This window comes from Macaca nemestrina, chromosome 7 (genome assembly GCF_043159975.1).
Source record: "Macaca nemestrina isolate mMacNem1 chromosome 7, mMacNem.hap1, whole genome shotgun sequence".
NCBI classification, from domain to species: Eukaryota; Metazoa; Chordata; class Mammalia; order Primates; family Cercopithecidae; genus Macaca; species Macaca nemestrina.
In genome coordinates this window covers 75,342,473-75,366,923 of record NC_092131.1, presented here as the reverse complement: position 1 = coordinate 75,366,923, position 24,451 = coordinate 75,342,473, and the positions used below count along the sequence as shown (strand labels likewise).

Below are 24,451 nucleotides of genomic sequence, written 5' to 3'. Positions count from 1 at the left end.
TGAAAAGTGATTTCCTTGAGGATAGATTTCCATGATGGAAAGGAAATGAGAGGTTCTAAGAGGTGGGCTAGCGGCTTGTAACCTACATGGAAGAGGTTATGAAATGACAACAGAATAGAATGGGCCTGTGAGGTTGAAAGGAGATATTTTCCTTGGTCCAAGAACCATTTGCCTTGTGTGGGAAGAGATTGATAGATGGAAGTTTCAGTGGAGGAGTACGTGGGAGTGGCCAGATGAGAAAGAGAAAAACTGCTGTGAGGGGTAGAAGTTGGAACACTAGCTGCTTTTTAGCTACCTTATCAGCATAAGCATTGTCCTGAGTGATGGGATCTGATGCCTTTTGATGGCCCTTGCAGTGAATGACTGCAGCTTCCTTTGGAAGTAGAGCTGCTTTGAGAAGCATTTTTATTAAAGAGGCATTAATGATGGAGGATCCTTGTGTAGTGAGGATCCTCTTTCAGCCCATATAACAACATGGTGGTGCAGGATATGGAAGGCATATTTAGAGTCAGTATAAATATTGACATGTAGTCTCTTTGCAAGAGTGAGGGCCCGAGTTAAGGCAATGAGTTCAGCTTGCTGAGAGGTAGTGGAGGGGGCAGAGCAGTAGCCTCAGTGATAGATGTGGAAGATAACTATAGCATAGCCTGCCTTTGCTGGTGAGTGGCGATTAGGCCTGGTGGAACTGCCATCAATAAACCAAGTGTGATCAGGGTGAGGAACAGAAAAGAAGGAAATATGGGGAAATGGAGTGAATGTCAGGTGGATCAGAGAGATCCAGTCATGGGGGTCAGGTGTGGTATCAGGAATAATGTGGGAGGCCGGATTGAAGTCTGGGCCAGGAACAATGGTAATTGTGGGAGACTCAACAAAAAGTGAGTATAGCTGAAGGAGCCAGGGAGCAGAAAGTATATGCATCAGGTGAGAGGAAGAAAATAGATTTTGGAAGTTATGAGAACTGTAGAGAGTGAGTTGAGCATAGTTTGTGATTTTGAGGGTCTCTAAAAGTATTAGGGCAGTGGCAGCCGCCGCATGCAGACATGAGGGCTATGCTAAAACAGTAAGGTCAAGTTGTTTGGCTAAAAAGGCTACAGGGCGCGGTCCTGGCTCTTGTGTAAGAACTCTGGCTTGACTGAAGTAACGGGGGCTGTCTGTGAAGCCTTGCGGCAGTACAGCCCAGGTAATTTGTTGAGCCTGATGGATGTCAGGGTCAGTCCAAGTGAAAGCGAAGAGAGCCTGGGATGAAGGGTGCAAAGGAATAGTAAAGAAAGCATGTTTGAGATTCAGAACAGAATAAAGGGTTGTGGAGGGAGGTATTGAGGATAGGAGAGTATATGGGTTTGGCACCATGGGGTGGATAGGCAAAAACAATTTGGTTGATAAGGCACACATCCTTAACTAACCTGTAAGACTTGTCTGGTTTTTGGACAGGTAAAATGAGGGAATTGTAAGAAGAGTTTATAGGCTTTAAAAGGCCATGCTGTAACAGGTGAGTGATAACAGACTTTAATCCTTTTAAAGCGTGCTGTGGAATGGGATATTGGTGTTGAGCAGGGTAAGGGTGATTAGATTTTAATGAGATGGTAAGGGGTACATGATCGGCAGCATCAGTCTTCAGCTGCTAAGCTGAGAAGATCTGGGAAGGAGTCAGAGAGCCTTGGGCTAGAGCTTTAGGGGCTCTAGGAGTGGCTGCTGGGTGAGCTGGGCAGTCTGATTTCCAGTGGGTCCCTGCACAGATGGGACACGGCTTGGGAGGAATCCTGGGCTGTGGGCAGTCCTTGGCCCAGTGGCCAGATTTCTGGCACTTGAAGCAAGTTCCTGGGGGAGGAGGTCCTGGAGGAACCCCTGGCAGCTGCGGTTCAGGTATTTGGAAGTTCTTGTGCGCTGGAGATGTAGCTGGGGTTTGTCTCACAGTGGAGGCAAGGAATTGCAACTCAGAAACACATTGCTACTTGGCTGCCTTTCCTCTTATTATTAGACACATTGAAGGCGAGTTTAATTAAGTCCTGTTTTGGGGTTTGAGGGCCGGAATTTAATTTTTGGAGTTTTATTTAATGTCAGGAGTGGATTGGGTAATAAAATGTATGTTGAGAATAAGACGGCCCTCTGGCCCTTCTGGGTCTAGGGCGGTAAAGCATCTAAGGGTTGTTGCCAGACGGGCCGTGGACTGGGCTGGATTTTTATATTTGATGAAAAAGAGTCTAAACGCTAACTGATTTGGGAGAGGTCGGATAAAGGAAAAAGGAGCATTAACCTTGACTATGCCTTTAGCTCCAGCCACCTTTTATTTAAGAGGGAATTGCTGGGCAGGTCGGGGAGGGCTAGTCGCGGAATGAAACTGTAAGCCAAACCAGACCCGGTGTGAGGAGGGAAGGTGACAAAAGGATTATAGGGTTGGGGAGCGGAGGCTGAGGACAAATTGGGACCTAGCTTGGCCTGGCCAGGAGCAGCCTGGAGAGGAGGGGATAGGTCAGAGGGGTCCGTAGAAAAGAAAGATTCAAAAGACTCAGAGATGCTTGGGATTGGGACTGAAGGGACAGGCGGGAGGGAAAGAAGGAAGATTTGGGATGAGTTGCATTAGGAACAGAGACTAGGGAGAGACCAATGTGTAAAAGTGCCTGGATGTCAGGGACCTCAGACCATTTGCCCATTTTATGACAAGAATTATCTAGGTCTTGTAGGATGGAGAAATCGAAAAAGCAGTTTTCTGGCCATTTAGAGTCATTATCAAGTTTGTATTGGGGCCAAGCAACATTGCAGAAGAAAATGAGGCTTTTAGGTTTTAGGTCATGCAAGAGTGAAAAGGTTTTAAGTTCTTGAGAACACAGGCTAAGGAAGAAGAAGGAGGAATGGAGGGTGGAAGGTTGCCCATAGTGAAGGAGGCAAGTTTAAAGAGAAGGGTAGAGACACGGAGAGAAGGGGTGGGGGGTGCTTGTCCCCCAGGAAAGTGGAGAAGGGGTAGAGACATGGAGAAAAGGGATGGGGGGGTGCTTGCCCCCCAGAAAAGCGGTGCTTGCCGCTAAGGGTGAAGGACCAAGGCAGGCGTCCCCGTGTGGTCAGACACCTCTGAAACGTGGGTGAATAATCAGGCAGGCGTCCCCGCGTGATTAAACACCAAGGAAAGACTGTCTTCCTGAGTCCGTGACCGGTGCCGGAGTTTTGGGTTCACAGATAAAACACATCTCCTTTGTCTCTACCAGAAAAGGAAAGGAATGGAAATTCCGAGGCCTGACACCCACAACCCTTCCTTAGGTTATTCTAACCATAACTTGCTAGAATTGCTCTAAGAGCTCAAGGAAACACTTTAGTTACATTTACCAGTTTATTTAAAGATACAACTCAGGAAAAGCCACATGTAAAAGAAATGCACAGGGTAAGGGGGTGGGCAAAGCTTCCACGTTTCTCCAGGTACACTACCCACCTAGCATCTCCAGGTATTCTGCAACCTAGAAGCTCATCAAATCTCTTTGTTCAAGGGTAGTTACAATTTTCATCTCTAGCCCTACCCCTCCCTTTTCCAGAGGTCCTTAGGTGGAGCAGAAAGTTCCAGCCCTCTAATCACTTGGTCTTTCTGGTGACCACCCCCAACCTGAGGCTATCTCAGGACCCTGCCCTAAATTTTCTCATTAGCATAAACTCAGTATGATCAAAAGGGGCCATTATGAATAACAAAAGGTATTCTATCACTTAGGAAATTCCAAGGGCTTTAGGGGCTCTGTGCCAGAGAACTGAGACAAAGACCAAATATATTTCTTATTATACCATAGTTTCTTAATCCAAATAGCACTTAGATGGGCAGCCCCTCCAGGGAAACTGAAGTTACAGTAAGAAAAGGAAGAAAAGAAACCCTTATTTTTTTTGTATTGCTCTTTCTTCTTGGAAGTCCTTCCTACAACTTCACAATCACCCTGTTTATAGAACATTCAAGGTCTTTGCAACTTATTCTTCACATATAAAATCAAATTCAAAAGTGATAGGTTTTTTGTTTTTTGTTTTTTGTTTTTTTGCCTGGGGTGGTTGTTATGAGAATTGAGATGGGCTACTGTGCTTTGAGGTAGAGGTATTAGAACAATTGAAGAGTTTCCTGTACATTCTATGACCTCTGTGGTTTCTCGGCTTCTGTTCTCCTTCCAAGACTGGTGCTAGGACAAACAAGGTGTTGAACAGTACCTGATAGGGCCACACTCCTAATTTCAATTCAAATTTTACCAGAGAACCTGGACTTTTCCAGGCTACTCTCTAGCACATCCTGTACTTGTTTCCTCATGCACTGGCCTCTAGCACCTGCCCTCTCTAAGGTTACAAATGATTTTTTTTGTTTATTCAGTGGCTTTCCCTTAATTCACATAAAGTTAATCTTTTTAAAGTGAGCAGTTCTGTGGTGTTTAGTACATTCACCATGTTGTGCAACCACCACTTCTACCTCCAAACGTTATCTACAAAAGGAAACCCCAGGCCTGTAAAGCAGTTGCATCCCATTCCTCCTTCTGCACCCCTAGGCCCTGGCAACTACCAGTCTCATTCATCTCTGCAGATTTACCTATTCTGGATATTTTATATAAATGGAATCATACAATATATGACTTTATTATGTCTGGCTTCTTTCATGAAACATGTTTTTGAGGCTATTAGCTTTTATAACAGAGTTTGCACCAGTTTGAAAGTCAGGGATTTTCCAGGTGATTTTGCCACAGCACAGTTTACCCTCATAACCTTTCTCCAGATCCCCAGATCCCTTCAACAGTTCATGAGACAACAGGCAAGTCTTTTTACTTTTTTCCTCCAGATCACTCAGTAAATTTTTCCTTTCTTACTTTTTTATTTTTTAGAGATAGGATCTCACTGTGTCATCCAGGCTGGAATGCAGTGGTGCAATCATAGCTCACTGCAGCTTTGAGTTCCTGGGCTCAAGAAGTCCTCCCACCTCAGCCTTACGAGTAGCTGGGACTACAGGCATGTGCCACCATGCCTAGGCAATCAGTAATCGTTTTTTAAGAACCTGCTTTATGCCAGGCACTATTTTAAGTACTGGGGCTCTGGTGGAGACAGGACAGTCAGAGCCCCTGTCCTCATGAAGTTTATTTATAGGAAAAGAAACCCTGCTTCCCATCACTGGACTCCCTTTTGTCCCTGATCCCTTTTGAGAACAAAGGCAATTTTTACTGTTATAAAACTTATTTTAAAACAACATCTAATGGATTTTTCATTTTCAACTATTTCAGAATTATCTGTGTAGTCAAGACTAAGAAATGTGTCCATGTCAGTACTCATTTTAGTGAGATTTGTGAGATGACTTTGGATTTTACTTGTCTGTTTTGAGTTTCTGATCAGCTTTGTTATTGAAAAAGAGCATTCACTAGAACAGTTTTTGATCATTAGTGTGAGATAGACTTTCAAAGCGTTTTCTGAGCTGAGACAAGTTACTTTAACATTATTGTCAATCTGATAGATAGTGAGCAGGATTTGATTGCTCTAATGTGTCAGTTGTGATAGAATTTCACAGACAATGGACTTGCCTTTTTTTAAAAAAAGGTTATTTTCAGGAAATAGAAAGTCCTTGAGCTATGCCTTGCTGAGGACTGGGCAAGTGTCTTTTCTCATTTGGTTATCTTTATGGGATAAGTCCAGCTAGGATATGAAAAAACAAATGTATCACCTCATTTATAGTGCAGTAGAGGTGAGTAAGGGGCCTAATCAGTGTTTCTTTTTTTTTTTTTTTTTTTTTTTTTTTGAGAGAGTCTCGCTCTGTCGCCCAGGCTGGAGTGCAGTGGTGCAATCTTGGCTCACTGCAAGCTCCGCCTCCCAAGTTCACACCATTCTCCTGCCTCAGCCTCCCGAGTAGCTGGGACTACAGGCGCCCGCCACCACGCCTGGCTAATTTTTTGTATTTTAGTAGAGATGGGGTTTCACGGTGTTAACCAGGATGGTCTCGATCTCCTAACCTCGTGATCCGCCCGCCTTGGCCTCCCAAAGTATCAATGTTCCTTTCATTGACTCTTTGGTCATACCAAAGAGATTAGTAAACCAACCTCCAGTCTTAAACACTGTTATAGTTATTTAGGATTCAGCCTTACTATCCTCTCCTCACTTCAGCAGAGGGAATATATGCTGATAGCTGCCAGTCATTGCACCCCTACTATGTACCAGGCTCTCCCCATAGGACTTTACATACATTTTAGTAATTTAAAGCTCCCAACAATCTATAAGGTAGATACAATGTACTGTAATTGTCCCAGATAAACAAATGATGGAACTGAGGCATATAGAAGTTAAATAACTTGTCCAGGATCACACAGCTAACATATGGGAGGGCTGATCCAGGATTCAAACCCAAACCTGTATGAGTACCTCCTCCAGTTGCAAAATGGCTGATAAACGTGGAGCATTATTCTTTTTATCCTAATTTCTATTTTCTTCTATATTTTTTTCTTGCTAACTCTGAGTCCATTCTCTGCTCAATAAGAGGCAGAGTATTACAAACTCAGAGTTCCCTTAAAAGTTATCTTTCCATTTTCAGAGATGGAAGCAGCTGTTTGTCATTGTTCTTATATGGTTTGTTTGTTTGTTTGGAGACAGGGTATTGCTCTATTGCCCAGGCCGGTGTGCAGTGGCATGATCATGGCTCACTGCAGCATTGAACTCCTGGCCTCAAGTAATCCTCTGCCTCAGCCTCCAGAGCAGCTAGGACAACAGGCACATGCCACCATGACTGGCTAATTTGTAAAAATTTTTACATTGAGACAGTGTCTCACTATGTTTCCCAGACTGGTCTCAAACTCCTGGGCTCAAGCGATCCTCCTGCCTCAGCCTCTCAAAGTGCTGGAATTATAAGCAGGAGCCACTGTACCTGCCCTGCTTTTGTTTTTGTTTTTGTAAAATTCCTACCTAAGTCTAATTTAGGAAGATAATTATGTAACTAATGCTCAGATACTTTGGTTTTAGGTTCAGGGTTGGGGGGGTACCAAAAAAAGCAGAGTAAATATATGAACTTTGGCATTTCCCCTAGTTTAAATTGATTTATCTATCTGGAGCTATATGTTATCTTCTTCCACCTCTCCATCACCCCCTCAAACCTGTGTGTTCTGCTTTTTCACCCTGGGGTAAATATATACATCTTTATTCAATTACAGTTACTGCTGTTTATGTTGTTGTCACTTTTATGTGTTCGTTATTGTTGTATCCTACTTTTCTCCAGATAAATCTCTCCTTCCTGGTTTTTGCATGTGGTGCTGCCCAATAAATTCCTGGATCTAGAATAAACAGGGAGACACATATTACAAGACCTCCTTAATGGTTCTGCGCATTCTGAGTACCAGAAGTTTAACTGTAACATTCAGTTCATCCTAGTCTTTTTGAGATTTTTTAGAAAGAAATCTTTCAAAAGACACAACTTTTTAAAGGAAATTAAAGGTATCCAGAGGCAGCTATATCAGTTCTTTATTAGGTTATTGTTTTGTAGACTGTCAAGTTCTTTTATCTTTACTCTTTAGCTAAATACCACCATTTAAGCTAAAATTTTAAGAAAATCCTGGAAATGCAATCATGGGAGTCCTAACTCAATTAAAGCCATATACATGCAGGAGGTGTTAATTGAGATGTGTATTACCTGCCACAGTTGGAATCTTGGTTCTTTCTTCTTTTTTGTCGTCATCATCATCATTTCTCCAGCTACTTTTATTACTTTCTCTGTATATGTTGTGCTAATGTAAATAAAATGCTTCTAAGTACAAAAATAATGAAATAAACTAGCGTTATTTAATTCCATTTGTTTCTTGAGCAGATCTGTATAGGTAGGTGTGTGTGTGAGTGTGTGTGTGTGTGTAATTATTTATATAATGCCTTGGTTTGGGCCAAAATTCTGTACCCATGCAGCAAGTTTATTAATAGAAGACCCTTGCATGAATTAATTCAGAATTATTTCTGGAATTGCAGGCTCTCTTTTGGAACCTCATTTACTACTTCCTATCCATTTGGTCTCATTCAAATACTCTTAGATTTTGTCTAAATTCATTTAGATTTATCACTATAGCAAAGACAGAAACATTGTGCCTTTGAAAAAAAAGTACCAAATAGTTCCTCTGGGAAAACAACAACAACAAAAACAAACGTTTGATTAGCTTGAGCATTATTGGTTATGTTGGGCTATCATCAAAGAGAGCATTCAACCAAATAATTTTCCCATCAGTTACATCTTTGTATATGCAAATCTTTTTTTCCAAAAGAGAACTTTTTTAGTTATATAAATATTCTAATGTCTTTCTTGGAAACTTTTCCCACTTTCTTGCCCCAGGGGTATATTTTATGGTTGAAGTTAAATCCTGAGGAAATGGAGATTTTATTGAAAATATTGACAGAATTTAATCCACAACAGGAAGGGAGTGAGTGAGGGCAGAGTGAGTAGCACTTCTTTAATATGAAAAAAATTTAAAGTCTAAAGTGAATGATTTTCTAATGAATCCTGTCAGATATTTCCTGGAATTGACATACAAAAAATTTTCAGAAATCACAATAAATATAAGAGGTTTATAAGAGGAGAGAGTTGAGAAAAGAACAATATTACATCCAAAAGTTTAATCTTTTCCTATGGAAACTTTCGACTCCAACTACAGCTATTTGTCAGTGTTCCTTCCCCACCACACACACACAGATACCAAAATCCTCAGATGCCCACGTCCCTGATATAAAATGGTTTATTATTTGCGTATAATCTATGGTCATCCTCTTTACTTTAAATCATCTCTAGATTACTTATAGTAGTTCATACAATGCCTGTTTACAAATATATTTGATCTGCAGTTGGTTGAATTTGTGAATTTGGAAGCCATGGATATGGAGGGCCAACTATACTTTATTGAGCAAAGGAATTTTTTCCTTTAGGTGCTGCTATAAGCTTTATAGTTTCTTAGGCTTGAATTCGTAAAGCCATAAAGGCAGCATTTGGTCAGAAAACGACTGTGTCATGGAAGATGAGTCTGAGTTGCAGGCGTCACTTGGGCTTAGCTCCCAGCCCATCCAGATGGCACAATTCCCACTTCTCCATGTGAGCCCCTAGGTTTGGGATCCTTGTGGAAAATATGTGCTGCTAAATGTTAAAGTCAACCACAGAGTTACAAAAAGAGCTCCTTTGAAAGACTGATTCAATTATTTATTATCACTCTCAGAGTACAGTGGCAGGCAAGATAGTATTTGAAATTAATATACTATTTGATCAGACTGATTGATTGTTCCTACAGCTGAAGATTTTAACATTCATTAGCCATACTAACTGGTCATTAGTACTTCCTTTATCAGCAAGCAAAGAATAAACAGAAACTCTAATAAAAATTCATCACAGTGAATGTACTCCATACCTAAGCCACTATGATGATTGCTGGGTACTCGATTAACTGCTGTAACATTGGCAGTGGGAAAGATTTCTGTTAGAAAATTTAAAAATATCCCTTAATTAATGTTTACCTTGTAATTGGACTCTTAAACTTAAGTAGGCTATACAGATAATCTCTTACATACCCAGTATAGTAAAGTGCGAATGGGTATTTTATACTTAATGTGTTTGTGTGGTACCCTTTAACTATCAGTTTCAGGAAGGATTGAGGGCTTCTTAGGAAAGTTTTGCTAATGTGCTGCAGGTGAAGCTTTTCCCCCACTACTGAGGAATAAAAGCATCATGGGCTGTTTTTCAACCAGTTAAAATAAGTCTGACGTTAATACAAATATGCTAGCCTGTTATGCTGTGTGATACCTGTCTCTTTCTACCATGTCGTGAATCCCTTGTGGTTTTAATAGCAAATTGGAAGGTGTGATGTGAAGAAGAGAATGAAGCAGACAGAGGAAACCCTTTATGAATTGACTCAAGACCACACTAGAGCGATTCTGCATGTATTAAGAATTATAGCTACTGGCTGGATGTGGTGGCTCACACCTGTAATCTCAGCACTTTGGAAGGCCGAGGTGGGAGGATCACTTGAATCCAGGAGTTCAAGACCAGCCTGGGCAACATAGTCACACCCTGTCTCTACAAAAAATAAAAATTAGCCAGGTGTGGTGGCACACACCTGTAGTCTCAGCTACTTGGGAGGCTAAGGTGGAAGGATTGTTTGAGCCTGGGAGGTTGAGACTGCAGTGAGCCATGATTACACTACTGTACTCCAGCCTGAGCTACAGAGCAAGACTGTCAAAAAAAAAAAAAAAATATATATATATATATATATATCTCCACCTAATACTGCCTGCCTCCTCAGCACTTCGCAATTACTAGCTTATTTAATACTCAGAATGATCTCAAAAAATTGATAATGCTATCCCCATTTTACGGGCAATGAGACTGTTGCTCAGAAAGGTTAAGCAACTTGCCCAAGGTCATGCATATGGTAAGCAGCAAAGTCAGCCCTTCAACCAGTCTGCAAGTTCTAGTGCCATACTCATCTGCTTGGCTACCCTACATAAGCATAAGCTGAACTTAGAAGTTCTGTTTGTGTTTCTGTCTGTAGGTGAGCCCATCAAGGCCTGCATTGTGTATATATTTATATATATATAAAACATCTTATCTTTCTTGGCTCTAGCATGAATTCAAACAGCTGGAGAGCAAGTAAGGACAGTGAAGGAATTTGAACAGAGTCCAGGAGTCCAGTCAGCTACTCTGTCCCAGAATATGTCAAGCTCTATCTAAACAGATGCAGAGCCAAGAAGTCCAAGGAAACATCAAGGGTCCCAACTGGGCAGGCAGAGGGCAGCATAAGGGAATCTGGGCTACTTCATCCTGGAGTGGTCAGGAAAGTCTTCACATAATTATTCTGGGGCTGGTGTGGGCTGGAGTGAGAGGTTCCTGTCTATAAGAAATAGGGGCAGGACTAACAGTAGTGAGCCAAGTTAACAAGGACCAAAGTGAAATCTCTGTCACAGAGAGAGACTGGAAAAGAAAGGGACTGAGAGAACTTTGACTAAGAAATTGCCCTGGAGCATTCAGGGTCTAGGAAGATACAGGTAAGGGAAACAGTCAAGTGTTGCTAATCTTATGTCTGATTGGGAGCAGCACCACGATCTGAAAAGACAGATCCCTGAACAGAAACACAGAGGAAGGGGTACACAGTCATGTGCCTCTGGCCCATAAAATGCTGTACATGGTAGCTACAACTCTAAGTCCCCAGGCAAAAGCTGCTTAAAATGGAGAACCCATGAATAGAGGCAAGAAGGAGTTTGCCATGTGTGGCTGCAGATAGTATTCTACTATGGACTCCAGAACTAAAATAGGATCAGTGTGAATGTACCTTAGGAGATGTCATAGGCTGTACTCTTTTTACCTTCATTCACCTGATAGTTTTCACTGTATCCAAGATTTAAAATGTAGATAAATCAATAGGAAATGGCTAATTCCATAAATTACAATTTGACAATAATAATCATACATTTTAGTCTATGTTGTTGCTTTCAACAAATTACTATTGATCAAAAAGCCTATTTCAGTAAATTTTGGGTGTTATTTCAGAGAGGAATAGAGCTGATAATTAGGTTATCTTTCAAGTCCATGCTTGGGGCAGTTTTCTTTCCTGAGTCTTCCAAGAGATTTTCAATGGATAAAATTTTCATGCTTGTGTTCCCTAATTCTTTTCGTTTCTTTTTTTCTTTCTCTCACACAGGAGACTTTGAATGTGATTGATCCTGGCTTGATGGACCTAAACGGGATGAGTGAGGATGCCCTGGAATGGGATGAAATGGACATAAGTAACAAGTTAATTAGTCTGAATGAGGAATCAAATGACCTTGATCAAGAACCCCAACCTGTCATCCCTTCCTTGAAGCTTGGAGAGACAAGTAATGAGGACCCTGGTTATGACGAGGAGGCTGATAACCATGGGGGATCTCAGTATGCCTCAAATATTACTGCCCCCTCCAGTCCACATATTTACCAGGTGTACAGCCTCCACAATGTTGAACTCTATGAAGACAACCACATGCCATTTCTGAAAAACAATCCAAAGGTCACTGGCATGACACAGCCTAATGTTTTAACTAAGAGTCTCAGTAAAGACTCTTCATTTTCATCTACCAAATCTTTGCCAGATCTTCTAGGCAGTTCCAATTTGGTAAAGCCCTGCGCATGTCATGGAGGAGACATGAGCCAGAATTCAGGCAGTGAGAGTGGAATTGTCAGTGAAGGAGACACAGAAACCACTACCAACTCTGAAATGTGCTTGCTCAATGCAGTGGATGGGTCCCCAAGTAACCTTGAAACTGAGCATCTGGACCCACAAATGGGAGATGCAGTTAATGTGTTAAAGCAAAAATTTAAAGATGAGGGGGAATGCATTAAGCTTCCAAATAGCTCTCAGTCGTCCATTTCACCAGTGGGTTGTGTAAATGGAAAAGTTGGAGATTTAAACAGTGTTACCAAACATACCCCTGATTGTTTGGGAGAAGAATTACAAGGAAAACATGATGTGTTTACATTTTATGATTACTCATACCTCCAAGGCTCAAAACTCAAATTACCAATGATAATGAAACAGTCACAAAGCGAAAAAGCACATGTGGAGGATCCCCTGCTTCGTGGTTTTTATTTTGATAAAAAATCATGCAAATCTAAACATCAGACTACAGAGTTACAACCAGATGTACCTCCCCATGAAAGGATTTTGGCAAGTGCATCTCATGAAATGGATCGCATTTCATATAAAAGTGGCAATATAGAAAAGACATTCACTGGCATGCAGAATGCCAAACAGCTCTCCCTTTTATCGCGTAGTTCATCTATTGAGTCCCTTTCTCCAGGGGGTGATTTATTTGGATTGGGCATCTTTAAAAATGGCAGTGACAGCCTCCAGCGAAGTACTTCTTTAGAAAGTTGGTTGACATCCTATAAAAGCAATGAAGATCTTTTTAGCTGTCACAGCTCTGGGGATATAAGCGTGAGCAGTGGCTCAGTTGGTGAACTAAGTAAAAGAACATTAGATCTCCTGAATCGTTTGGAGAATATCCAGAGCCCCTCAGAGCAAAAGATAAAGCGAAGTGTTTCTGATATCACTCTTCAAAGCACTTCCCAAAAGATGTCTTTTACTGGCCAGATGTCATTGGACATAGCATCTTCTATCAATGAAGACTCAGCGGCATCTCTAACAGAACTTAGCAGCAGTGACGAGCTCTCTCTTTGCTCAGAGGATATTGTGTTACACAAGAACAAGATCCCGGAATCGAATGCATCATTCAGGAAGCGTCTGACTCGTTCAGTGGCTGATGAAAGCGATGTCAATGTCAGCATGATTGTTAATGTCTCTTGCACCTCTGCTTGCACTGATGATGAAGATGACAGTGACCTGCTCTCCAGCTCTACCCTTACCTTGACTGAAGAAGAGCTGTGCATCAAAGATGAGGATGACGACTCCAGTATTGCAACAGATGATGAAATTTATGAAGACTGCAACTTGATGTCAGGGCTAGACTATATAAAGAATGAATTACAGACATGGATTAGGCCAAAATTGTCTTTGACAAGAGAGAAGAAAAGGTGCAATGTCAGTGATGAGATGAAGGGCAGTAAAGATGTGAGTAGCAGTGAGATGACCAATCCCTCTGATACTCTGAATATTGAGGCCCTTCTAAATGGCTCTGTAAAACATGTCTCTGAAAATAATGGAAACGGTAAGAATTCATCTCATACCCATGAGTTAGGGACAAAGGGTGAAAATAAGAAAACTATTTTCAAAGTTAATAAAGATCCATATGTGGCTGACATGGAAAATGGCAATATTGAAGGTATTCCAGAAAGGCAAAAGGACAAACTGAATGGGACTTCAAAGGTGTCAGAAAATCTTGGTTCAAATGGGAAGGAGATTTCAGAGAGTGAGCATTGTAAGTGTAAAGCACTTATGGATAGTTTAGATGATTCAAATACTGCTGGCAAGAAATTTGTTTCCCAAGATGTTAGACATCTTCCAAAGAAATGTCCAAGTCACCACCATTTTGAAAATCAAAGCACTGCTTCTACCCCCACTGAGAAGTCATTCTCAGAACTGGCTTTAGAAACCAGGGTTAACAGCAGACAAGACTCTGATCCGCCGAAATCATCTGATGAAACACCGAGTATGGCTAGAAAATCTGCTGGTTGTTGCCTAGCACTTGAAGAAAACGGAACAGAGGAAAATGCTTCTATCAGCGACATTTCCTGTTGCAACTGTGAGCCAGATGTTTTCCATCAAAAAGATGCCGAAGATTGTTCAGTACACAACTTTGTTAAGGAAATCATTGACATGGCTTCAACAGCCCTAAAAAGTAAATCTCAACCTGAAAACGAAGTGGCTGCTCCTACTTCATTAACTCAAATCAAGGAGAAAGTGTTGGAGCATTCTCACCGGCCCATCCAGCTGAGAAAAGGAGACTTTTATTCATACTTATCTCTCTCATCTCATGACAGTGATTGTGGGGAGGTCACCAATTACATAGAAGAGAAAAGCAGCACTCCATTGCCGCTAGACCCTACTGACTCGGGCTTAGATGACAAGGAAGACATTGAATGCTTCTTTGAGGCCTGTGTTGAGGGTGACTCTGATGGAGAGGAGCCTTGTTTCTCTAGTGCTCCCCCAAATGAATCTGCAGTTCCCAGCGAAGCTGCAGTGCCACTACAAGTAACAGCATGTTCTTCTGAGTTCGGTGATAGTTCTCTTGTAGCTGATGATGCAGATACAGTGGCTCTTTCAAGTCCTTCCTCTCAGGAAAGAGCTGAGGCTGGAAAGGAAGTGAATGGTTTGCCCCAAACTTCCAATGGCTGTGCAGAAAACTTAGAGTTTACTCCTTCAAAGCTTGACAGTGAAAAGGAAAGTTCAGAAAAACCAGGTGAATCTGGAATGCCAGAAGAACATAACGCTGCTTCAGCCAAATCTAAAGTTCAAGACCTCTCCTTGAAGGCGAATCAGCCAACAGACAAGGCTGCATTGCATCCCAGCCCCAAAACTTTAACCTGTGAAGAAAATCTTCTAAACCTTCATGAAGAACGACATAGAAATATGCATAGGTAGAATGTACCCCCTCCCCAAGCATGAAAATCATCTCACTGAAAGGTACGTATAGTCCTTGTGCCATATATGTATTTAAAATATTGAGTTCAGGTCAGCAAAACCATGGTAAGAGAAAAGGCTAGTCAGAATGACCAATTATGGCAGACAGTTATCTAAATAAGACATTTAGATAGAAGAAATGCTCCCAACAATGAAAGTAACTGTGAAGCAAAAGAAAAAACAAGCAAACAAACAAACAAACAAAAAAAACAGGGAAAATTGACATTCTTAGTGACATTATCTTTATTACATCATTCTGGCAAGAATACAAAATTTGAGGAAGTAGTTGAACAATTTAAGGCCTCAAATTCTTCCATTGAGGGAGAATGAAAAGGTTATCCAAATCGCAATTATACTCCATGATCAAAATGCACGCACAGTAACAATACCCTCCACTTCAGCTTCTTGCACAGAGAGCTGTCCGTTCTCTTCAGTGCTGGGAGATGAACAATTATTAGGCTAAAGGCTGCATCTCCTGATTTGGCCCTTCCTTTTATGCTTCTGTCTAATGTAACTATCATCACATTTGCTTCCCCAGTGGAAGACTGTGCTGTCACAACTCCTAATCATGGCCACGTCTAAGGATTCAAACAGGAGGGGAAAGTTGGTGTTAAAGAAGAGGCTCTTATTTATCCACACACAGATTGAGAACAGGCGCAGAAAGCAAATGCAGAAAGAATACATGACAAGTTAATGGCGTTTTCATAAAAACAGAATTTTTGAATTTTGCCTGAAGGTGACAGGCTGATTTTCATCAAATTTTTTAAGAAAGTCATTCCACTCTTCATATTTAATAAGACAGCTATTGATCGATAATTCCAGGATGATGATGTGTCTCTAAAAGTGACACAAAGATTCTGTTATTTCCCATTTCTAAGCCCCAGTGATGAATATGCTTTCTCAATCAAGTTTAAAGAAGAAAATTTGAGCTTTCAAATGTGAGAGTCATATTTCACCCAAGTATGAGGTACCTAATGCCACCTCCACCCCCCACTCCAGAAGCTTAATGCCGTCACCTAAACTCGTGCTATAGGAAATGAATTACAGAAGCAATCTGCCCTAATTTGTTAACTTATTCAAATAACAGTTATTATACTTAACTATGCTAAAGATTATCTTTTTTGTGGCAGATTGTTTATTTTTTGATGAGCCTAATTACTGATTTTCTAAAAGTAATTTACATTTATTACAAATACATCTTTTAAAATGTGACAGATAAATGTTGTTCCCATAATGTATTATGAAAAAAGTTACTATTTAAAAACACATTATTTAATTTGAAAGATGAATGGCAAACATCATTATTTTTTTCCTGCAACACCTGTGCCCTAAGCTTATTAAAATGTGTGATTCTGTGTAGAGCTGCTTGAAATGGGGACTAAGGGGGGCATCTATACCATATATACCCTAAAAATAAACTCAGTATGCAAAATTGAAGGACGGCCTCCCACTTACTAATATAGCTCAACTAATTTTCTGTGTTTCAGACTCTATTTACAATTGGCTGCAAGTGAGAACAAAAGTAGGAGAGAGAGAATGTATTTTCTGTGAAACATGTCCACCCTATAATCACATTCTCCATCAGTATGCAGTAAAACTGACCATTAAGGGAGAGTAACTGCAATTCCATAAGCTGCTTCAAAACAAGTTCTATTAGAACCGATTGTACTGCTGGCTCTGCCAACCTCCACAGAAGGGCTGGTAGAGCCTGGCTGATTTTGTTTTCTGAAAGGGGATAAAGGCTTGAAAGCAACACCACTCTGAGCATGACATCATGTGACTGTGACCCTCAAGTCACCAGTCATGCTGAGATCTGGAGCTCCAGAAGCTCTGGCACTAGAGAAGCCTTTGCGATGCACTCTCCCTTTTTTGATCCTCTGGGAATTTCTTCTCTCTCTTACATAGAATTGAAATGAAATGTAAATGATGAGCAGCTCCATCTTTAGACTTGGAGGAAGTGAATGTGCTGATGGATCTCTGTAACCCTCACATTTTACAAGCAGGGACAGTGTAAAACTAGCAGCCAGCCCGCCTGCCAGTCAGCAATATTTTTTGTTAAGCCCCGTTGATGCCTGGCCTTATCTCGGGCAAAGGGAGAAACAGCCAGATTTTACTTCCGCAGAACTCACATCGCCCCCAAGTGACTTGTTATAGGCCTAGAGCTATTTAAATAGCCATATTTACTGGTCCTATTCAGGATTTTTTTTTTTCAGTATCATGTGGACAAAACATCTGGACGCCTGAATTTTTTACCAGACGTTAGCATTGGATAACTGAGTAAAAATAGTCACATAATTGTTAAAATACTATCAACCAGGACAAGTTATTTAATCTCAAAATGTTGATATGCCTTTAGTATTTAATGTCAAGAATACATAGTAAAATTGTTTGATAAATATGAGGTTTCATGTCTACAAGAGTCTAATTGTTGTCATTGTTCTTTCTACAAGTTCAGAAAAAGAAAAAGAAAAAGCTGTGCTTTTTAAAGTCATTTGAAAACCATCCGTTGTCATGCTCTTTTTATCAGGACAGTAAAATTCACCAAATTCCTTTTGCTGTTTTTTTTTTTTTCCAGAACTAAGTTTTCAGATGATGAAATGATTATAATGCCATCCAGAAGAGATATAACTTAGAATAGCAGATAGAGTTTGCATCAGTAACAAAAAATGTTTTTCAGATTTTCAAAGGTTTTTTATTTACTATGTTCCAATTAAAAACCCACTGAAACTGCTTGAGAAGTTTTAACATGATCTAACAGTATGCATTTGCACTGATTTCCAGGCATACTGCTGTGCTTTTCACTATTTTCATTTATGTGTCATGTTTCTATAAAAATAGAGGTCAGTTACAGCAGATCACATCAAAGGAAAGGTAACTGGAAAGATCCAGATCTTTCTGCCTAATTTGGAGGAAGCACATAATGTATGTCTGTAGTGCCTCCTAGGACCTGCCTAAGAGATGTACTTTGCACTAATCTTTTTGCTGTATTCTGACAGTTATTTCTTCATAATCCTCATCATAAGCCTCTGATCTTTGATGAATGGTTTAACCCTAAACTTCAGGCTGGATAAATCCCATGGTATAAAAATTTAACTCATCATATGCGGCCAATGTGTGCTTTTCCTTTTCCTTTTGGTCTGCTCTAGTGATTTGGAGTTTTGTTTTACTATGTGTATGTGTAAGAGTGTGGTGTTTTGGGGGGTGGGGTGAGGAGGTGTATTTACTTACAGTGCAGATATTTCCTTTAGAACTTTTTAGCTTTATTACCTTTCCTACTTCATTGGTCTGTAAATGTGATAGTTGGTGGCCAGTAGATTTTACATTTTAGGCAATTACTTGTATTTGTACATGCTCAAGTACACACATAAAGAGTTTTAAATGCTGCTGCTCAGATTTTACAAACTGAGAAAGCTGTAAGAACACTTGTTTCTCATGTACACAGCACAATTCCCATTCTGTTCATTGGATTGACATTAAGTGCTTAATATTTTCCAAAGCTGGTCAACCAGGTTTAAGAAACTACCTTTGGTAATTGTGTGTGAATTTTTCACTAGACAATACAGGTATAATCTTATCAAACTTACCTTTAAAATCACTTTAATAAACCAAGGTTTTGCTGGATGTGAAGTGTCTTTAAATTATCTGGCACTTCTGAATAGCCCTGCTATGCTAAATAACAAAGATGTTATTGTGCATCACCTGTCACCTATCTCACACACACACACACACACACACACACACCTCCCCCAGATCTGTGCCTCAGCCAATTTGGCCTGCCCATTTCCAAGTGGGCCAAGTTGAAAGAATTGATTATCCAGAGAGAATTTAAATGCCAGCATTTAGTAAGACCAGATTTGCCTCACCTAAGGATTCCCTACTCTGTGGCCAGATTTCAAATGAGTCATGTCCTTAGCATTTGAACAATGCACTAGGCTTTCTTATGTTACTGCATTATTTTACTATACCAAATTTCATCCCATCTGTTTCTGTCTACCCCTGTTCTTTATCTAATTTTTCGTCTTTCCCCAACTCCCCGTGGCTCCAGTCAAACGACTTTTTGTTAAGGTTTTTCTGGCTCTTAACACAAGTTGAAAGACTGTAGAAAAACAGAGAGTAAGACAAAGAGAGTATTTCGTTCTTGAGGAACAGTCAAACAACCTGATATGAGACGTCAGAACTCAGTTTAAGCCCATACAAGCAAAAGCCTGCTGTCTTTGAGAGCTGGTCAGGGGACTTGCAATAATTGCATCCTGCATTGCCTAAACTTGATATTTAGGTGTTCCTCACATTTGACCAGTTGCTTTTAGCCATTTAGAAACAAGCAGAATGGATCGAGTTTGGAACAAATTTATATCATAGCCATGAGATGTACAAATATAATTGAATCCATCTCGTTTCCACAATGCTGTATGTACCTTAAATGAAATGCATTACTATTTGAGCTAGAAGCCCCAGTTATATCTTTTTTTAGGCTGAAACACTTCGGATAATCACAATGTTATGAATCTTTCACCACTATGCAATAGTGGAATTGTTCGATATCATACATAAAATCACTGCAGGAAGGGTTAAGCCTGAGAGCCTATCAGTTCCCAGTCTATGGAATCATTGTACATTGTAAATACTTTGCCGCACCACTTGGCATCAGCGGCCTCACATTTTCATATTGGTTTGAAGCTATTTTGATGTTCCAAACTGAGTTCACAGGCAAAAGAGTGGATGAGATCCAGAGAAAAGGTCAAACTTGATGATTTTTCTTGTTTTCTTTGAAACCACATCTTTTTTTAAAAAAATCAATGTATTTTTCACATCTACACTGAGACTTTTTTTTGTCAGTAATGTGAAGCTTGGGCTATTAAAATTATTTATATTTTATGTATCTTTTTATTTCAGAACATTAGCAAGTAGTCCCACAATTGCAGCCTTCAATGGTTCCTCAAAGAGCTTGGTTTTGCTAATGAAAAATACATTTCTGAAACCTTTTCTTGTCACTTTTTTGTTTCTTGTAGATACGCCTGGCTGCAACTCAGGGGTGGCCTCATCCTCCCGCCCTGGGCTGGTCTCTGGTTCCATCACGTTTGTCACTGCCGTTTATTACATTGACTTCTCCCAAGATGAATCTTCCTTCCAAACGTGTTTTCTCCACACGAGCCTTGTGATCTGAATGTGTGCGCTGGTTCTCTTTAGGTGATCGTCTTTGAAGTTCAGCAAAGCTGCTTGTTCTCCCATGGATTCCTGTCCCAAGCTACCTCTACCACCCCTCTCTCTCCAGCTAGACTTTTCTGTTTGCCTCCTCCCCTCCCTTCCGCTCTTTAAAGTTCTGCAGTTCACCAACTGGTGGTCCATTAAATTCTCCTGTCTAGAATGACCCCCCACCAGTACTTGACCAATTTCATGTTTCAATCTGGATTTTTTAAAATGGTATGATGACTGTGTTTATTGAAAGAGTTTTACCTAAAAAGCTAACATTTGAATTGATTGCAGCATAGAGAAGAAACACTGGTCCTTCTTTCAAAATTAAGCAACTATTAAAAGCGCCATTTTATTTATTTCATTTAAAAAAATAATCTATGCAGCATTTCAAGAAACAACCATATGATGTTGTATATTATAAACTGGTGACATTCTACTATTGAATTATGTACAACATTTTCATTTTTTATGCTTCTTGAGGTGGTAATGAGAAAAAAGTTTTTTAAAAAAGTGTGCCTTGCTGTATTTCTTATACCATTTATTAAAAAGCTGCTTTCACGGTAAAATTATGTTGGTTTGAAAGGAGGAAATAGCAAGGTTAAGATGTGTGAATAATTTCTGTATATATGTATAACCAAGTGCAAACATTGATGTATAATGACAGTATAAAATGCTTTCATGTTTGTGATGTCTAGTGATGTGGAAAATATAAGCCTTAAGTCCATTAGATTGCATGGTAATTAAAATTGGCATAATAAACACAGATTATTGGGGGAAAAGGAAAATTAGTGATCTCTTCTACTATGTTCTTTACCAAATTGTTGCATCTGGTTCTGAAAAAGCATAGCATGTAGCAGCTTCCAAACATATTCATATTGCTTAAGAGGCTTAACATTACCTAAACTAGAGACTAGACATAAAGCCTTCAGTTTTCAAAATCTTTCTGGTCACTATAAGGATCTTGGAACAGCAAATGATTAAATGTCAGTTCCCCTAAACCAATAAAAATTTATACTAGATTTTTTATTTCTACTTATCATTAATGATTTGGTGTTGGATTTCAGGATACCTTGTATGTCTTAATTTATTTTAAATATTTATTTTGAATGAGTTTGATAGAAAACCGGTAGAAAAGTATAGAAAATTTGACTATTATTTATAGATTTCAGGTATATTTATATGTGTAAAAGAAATTGACAAATATATATTCCATCTGGCCTTTACTGACTCCTGTTAAATGCAGTTTTAAATTTATATCATAACACCTACTTAAGTGCCTGACACAGTAGGTATTCAATAAAAATTTACTGAATTAAAGGATTAAATTAGGTGACATGGTGACATCTGTCCCTTTATTTTGACACTAAAACATGGACACAACTAGAAAAGGGTACAATGCAATATAAAATCACAATAGATAATATGTATCAAATTTCAAAAACGTAAAGCATGTTGTGGGTTCATGTAGTCACAGGAATGACAATCATTTATTTAACAGATAGTTCAGAAACACTTTTTATCTGCAAGGCACTATTCTAGATCCAGAAGATGCAATGTGGAACAAACAGACAAAGCCCTGCCCGCAGAAGGCTCTCCTACATTAGGGACAAGTGAACACACAAATGACATGAAGTATTTGTTGCAGAGCTGAGGAAGAGAGCAAATGTACTTGAAATGTATTTAATTCTTGAAATTAAGGCACTATGTTTGGCATTAGGTATAGAGGCACAATGAGAGAAGCAGCAGTGGGGACAAGGAGGAAGAAAAAGGGCTTGGAGAGAGTGGAAAGTTAGTGGAATATGCATGAAACTTTATTGCAGGGGTAAGAGGAGAAAAATTAAATTAGGAGGACTTAATGAAAGGTCTTTTAAAACGGTACCTTGGAGCTTTTGTATGTAAAATGCTAGGTAATAAGGACACTTGTAGAGGCTGTTTTGCACCTGATTTTATTTATCATTAGTGCCACACCAAGAATATTTAAACAATGCTTATCTGTAATTCTACCACTTTAATAACTATTTGTATATTTATGCCCCTTCTAATCTTTTTCATACATATTTCTAAATGGATAAATTATTTTTAATAGGTAGTAATTTGTTCAAAAGGAGTTTTAGCCAGACATCTAGTTGCAGTGTTCAATAAGATTTAGGGGAAAGACATTAGAGATAATTGTCTAGTTAGGGGGCAGCTGGAGAAAATAAGCTAAGTTTGCGATAACAGAGTACACAAGTAGAGCAGCCCAGGATGTAGAAAAAGAACAAATCCTAGAGTCTTTGAAGTTCCTAGGGGCATTCTAGACCTCTGTTGGGATATGGTATTATTTTGGATATGGTATTATTTTACATACTGAGACGACGTTAATTTTCTTTGGGTAGCAACTAATGTCAAGTCTACATCTACTGGTAAAATATTCAAAGAACAAACTGACAATGATGTTCTACCTACTTGTTACATGCTCATGGAAGACTGTGCAGTATTGAAAGTATTTGTTAATTATCTGCTTAGTATTAACACTAAATTTGTAGAATGACTTTCAGGTTTGTTGAACAATGCCTTTTCAGGTTGGAAGAGGAAAAATAGCCTCAATCTCCCACCCCATGTAGGCACTACCTCCCCAATTACCCTTAGAAAACGATCACACCAACTCTGCCTACACACTTCCAGCGATAGTGGTTCATTGTCTGTTAAGGCAAACTGTTCCACTGTTGGGCATATCTCTTTGTTAGAAAGTTATTTCTTAGGTTGCTAAAATCTGCCTAGTACCCCACTACCCTACATTTAATTTTGCTCACTGGTCCTAGTTCTGTCTTATGGAGCAGCCCAGAGTATCTTTACTCATGGCAACCCTGGAGATAATCGAGGCCAGCTACTCATCATCTCCCAACCAGTCTTCCCTCAACTGCCCTTCATATGTCATGGTTTTCAGATCCATTCCAACCTGACTGAATGTTAACAGACAGAATTCTTGAAATTAAGGAACTGTCTTTATCATCATACATGTAGAAAAGAATCTGAATATTTAAGTGCTAAGTTTTCTCTAGAAATATATTTAAGATATGTTTATTCTATTATTGTAAATTTCAACCAATAAATAAATAAGAATCCATGACTTCCTTCAGTGGCCCAGTCCAGTGCCTAAGTCATCTTGAATCTTCTCCTTATATCAAATACAAACCAAACCTGTTTCCTTATAAAGTAGGGCACTCCCTCCGTTTATTCATTTATTCAGCCATTCAGTGAACGTTTATTAAATGGCTACCTATGTGAGGCACTATGTTTGGCATTAGGTATATAAAGGCAACTAACACATGGTATCTGTCTCCAAAGGTTTACAGGTTTTCTTCTGAAAGTGCCTTTTGCGTCCTTGAATAGAGTGATTATGACTTTTCTCTAAATTAAATGATGACCTCATTTACTTTGTTTCTGATAAAGTTTCTCTGCATTTAAGAAAATCTAGTGAGCAAAACAGTATATAAAATCATCTGGATCTGACTACCAGAAAAAGTAAAGTGGTTTTAATTACAGAAGGAAAAATATTTTTTAGATTTCTGGTCACTGAATAAATATGCATCTTATACAACAACAGAACAATCTAAATTTAGGGCTTCTGGAAACCTGAGTTTGATGATATTGTTGTGTTTGGTTCATCCGGACTAGGTTTTACCCATTCTATAATTCCTAGGAACAAACTAGATGAAAATATCAAACAATGAAATGATCCAGGTTTTTCTTACAAGTCAGTTTGATTTAGCTTCTAAAAGAAGTTGAAAATTTTTAGAATTTTAAAGAAAAACTAACTTTTCAAATGTCATATAATTCTTATATTTTAAATATAAATTGAACCAACTAAATTTACTGCTATATTTTTTCTACATTTTCTTTTTTCAATTTTCATTTTGAAAAACTTCAGACCTATGTAAAAGTCGAGAGTAGAACAAAGATACTTGCTACTCATCACTCAGGTTCATTTATTGTTAATATTTCACCATATTTACTTCATCTCTCTGTATACACACACTTTTTTTGTATGATTAAATCATTTGAAATTAAATTGTAGAGTATGATACTTCATCTGCAAATACTTCAGCATGTATTAACTGAGAACATGGGCATTCTTCTACAAGTCTACAATACCATCTTCCCACTCAAGAAATGTAACATTGACTGGGCATGGTGGCTCATGCCTGTAATCCCAGCACTTTGGGAGGCCG

At 39.3% G+C, this 24,451-nt stretch overlaps 1 protein-coding gene across 5 annotated transcripts in view; it reads left to right on the top strand.

Moving 5' to 3' along the window:
• The window catches only part of LOC105477949 (A-kinase anchoring protein 6), a 651,033-nt gene extending 627,680 nt beyond the window's left edge, over positions 1 to 23,353 (top strand). For all 5 annotated transcript variants that reach the window (XM_011734851.3, XM_011734847.3, XM_011734848.3 and 2 more), the window contains 2 exons: positions 11,637 to 15,050; positions 20,057 to 23,353. In XM_011734851.3, the coding sequence (XP_011733153.2) occupies positions 11,637 to 15,008 (3,372 nt within the window). In that variant the 3' untranslated portion in view covers positions 15,009 to 15,050; positions 20,057 to 23,353. The remainder of the gene's footprint in view (positions 1 to 11,636; positions 15,051 to 20,056) is intronic.
• Positions 23,354 to 24,451: the final 1,098 nt, after the last annotated feature.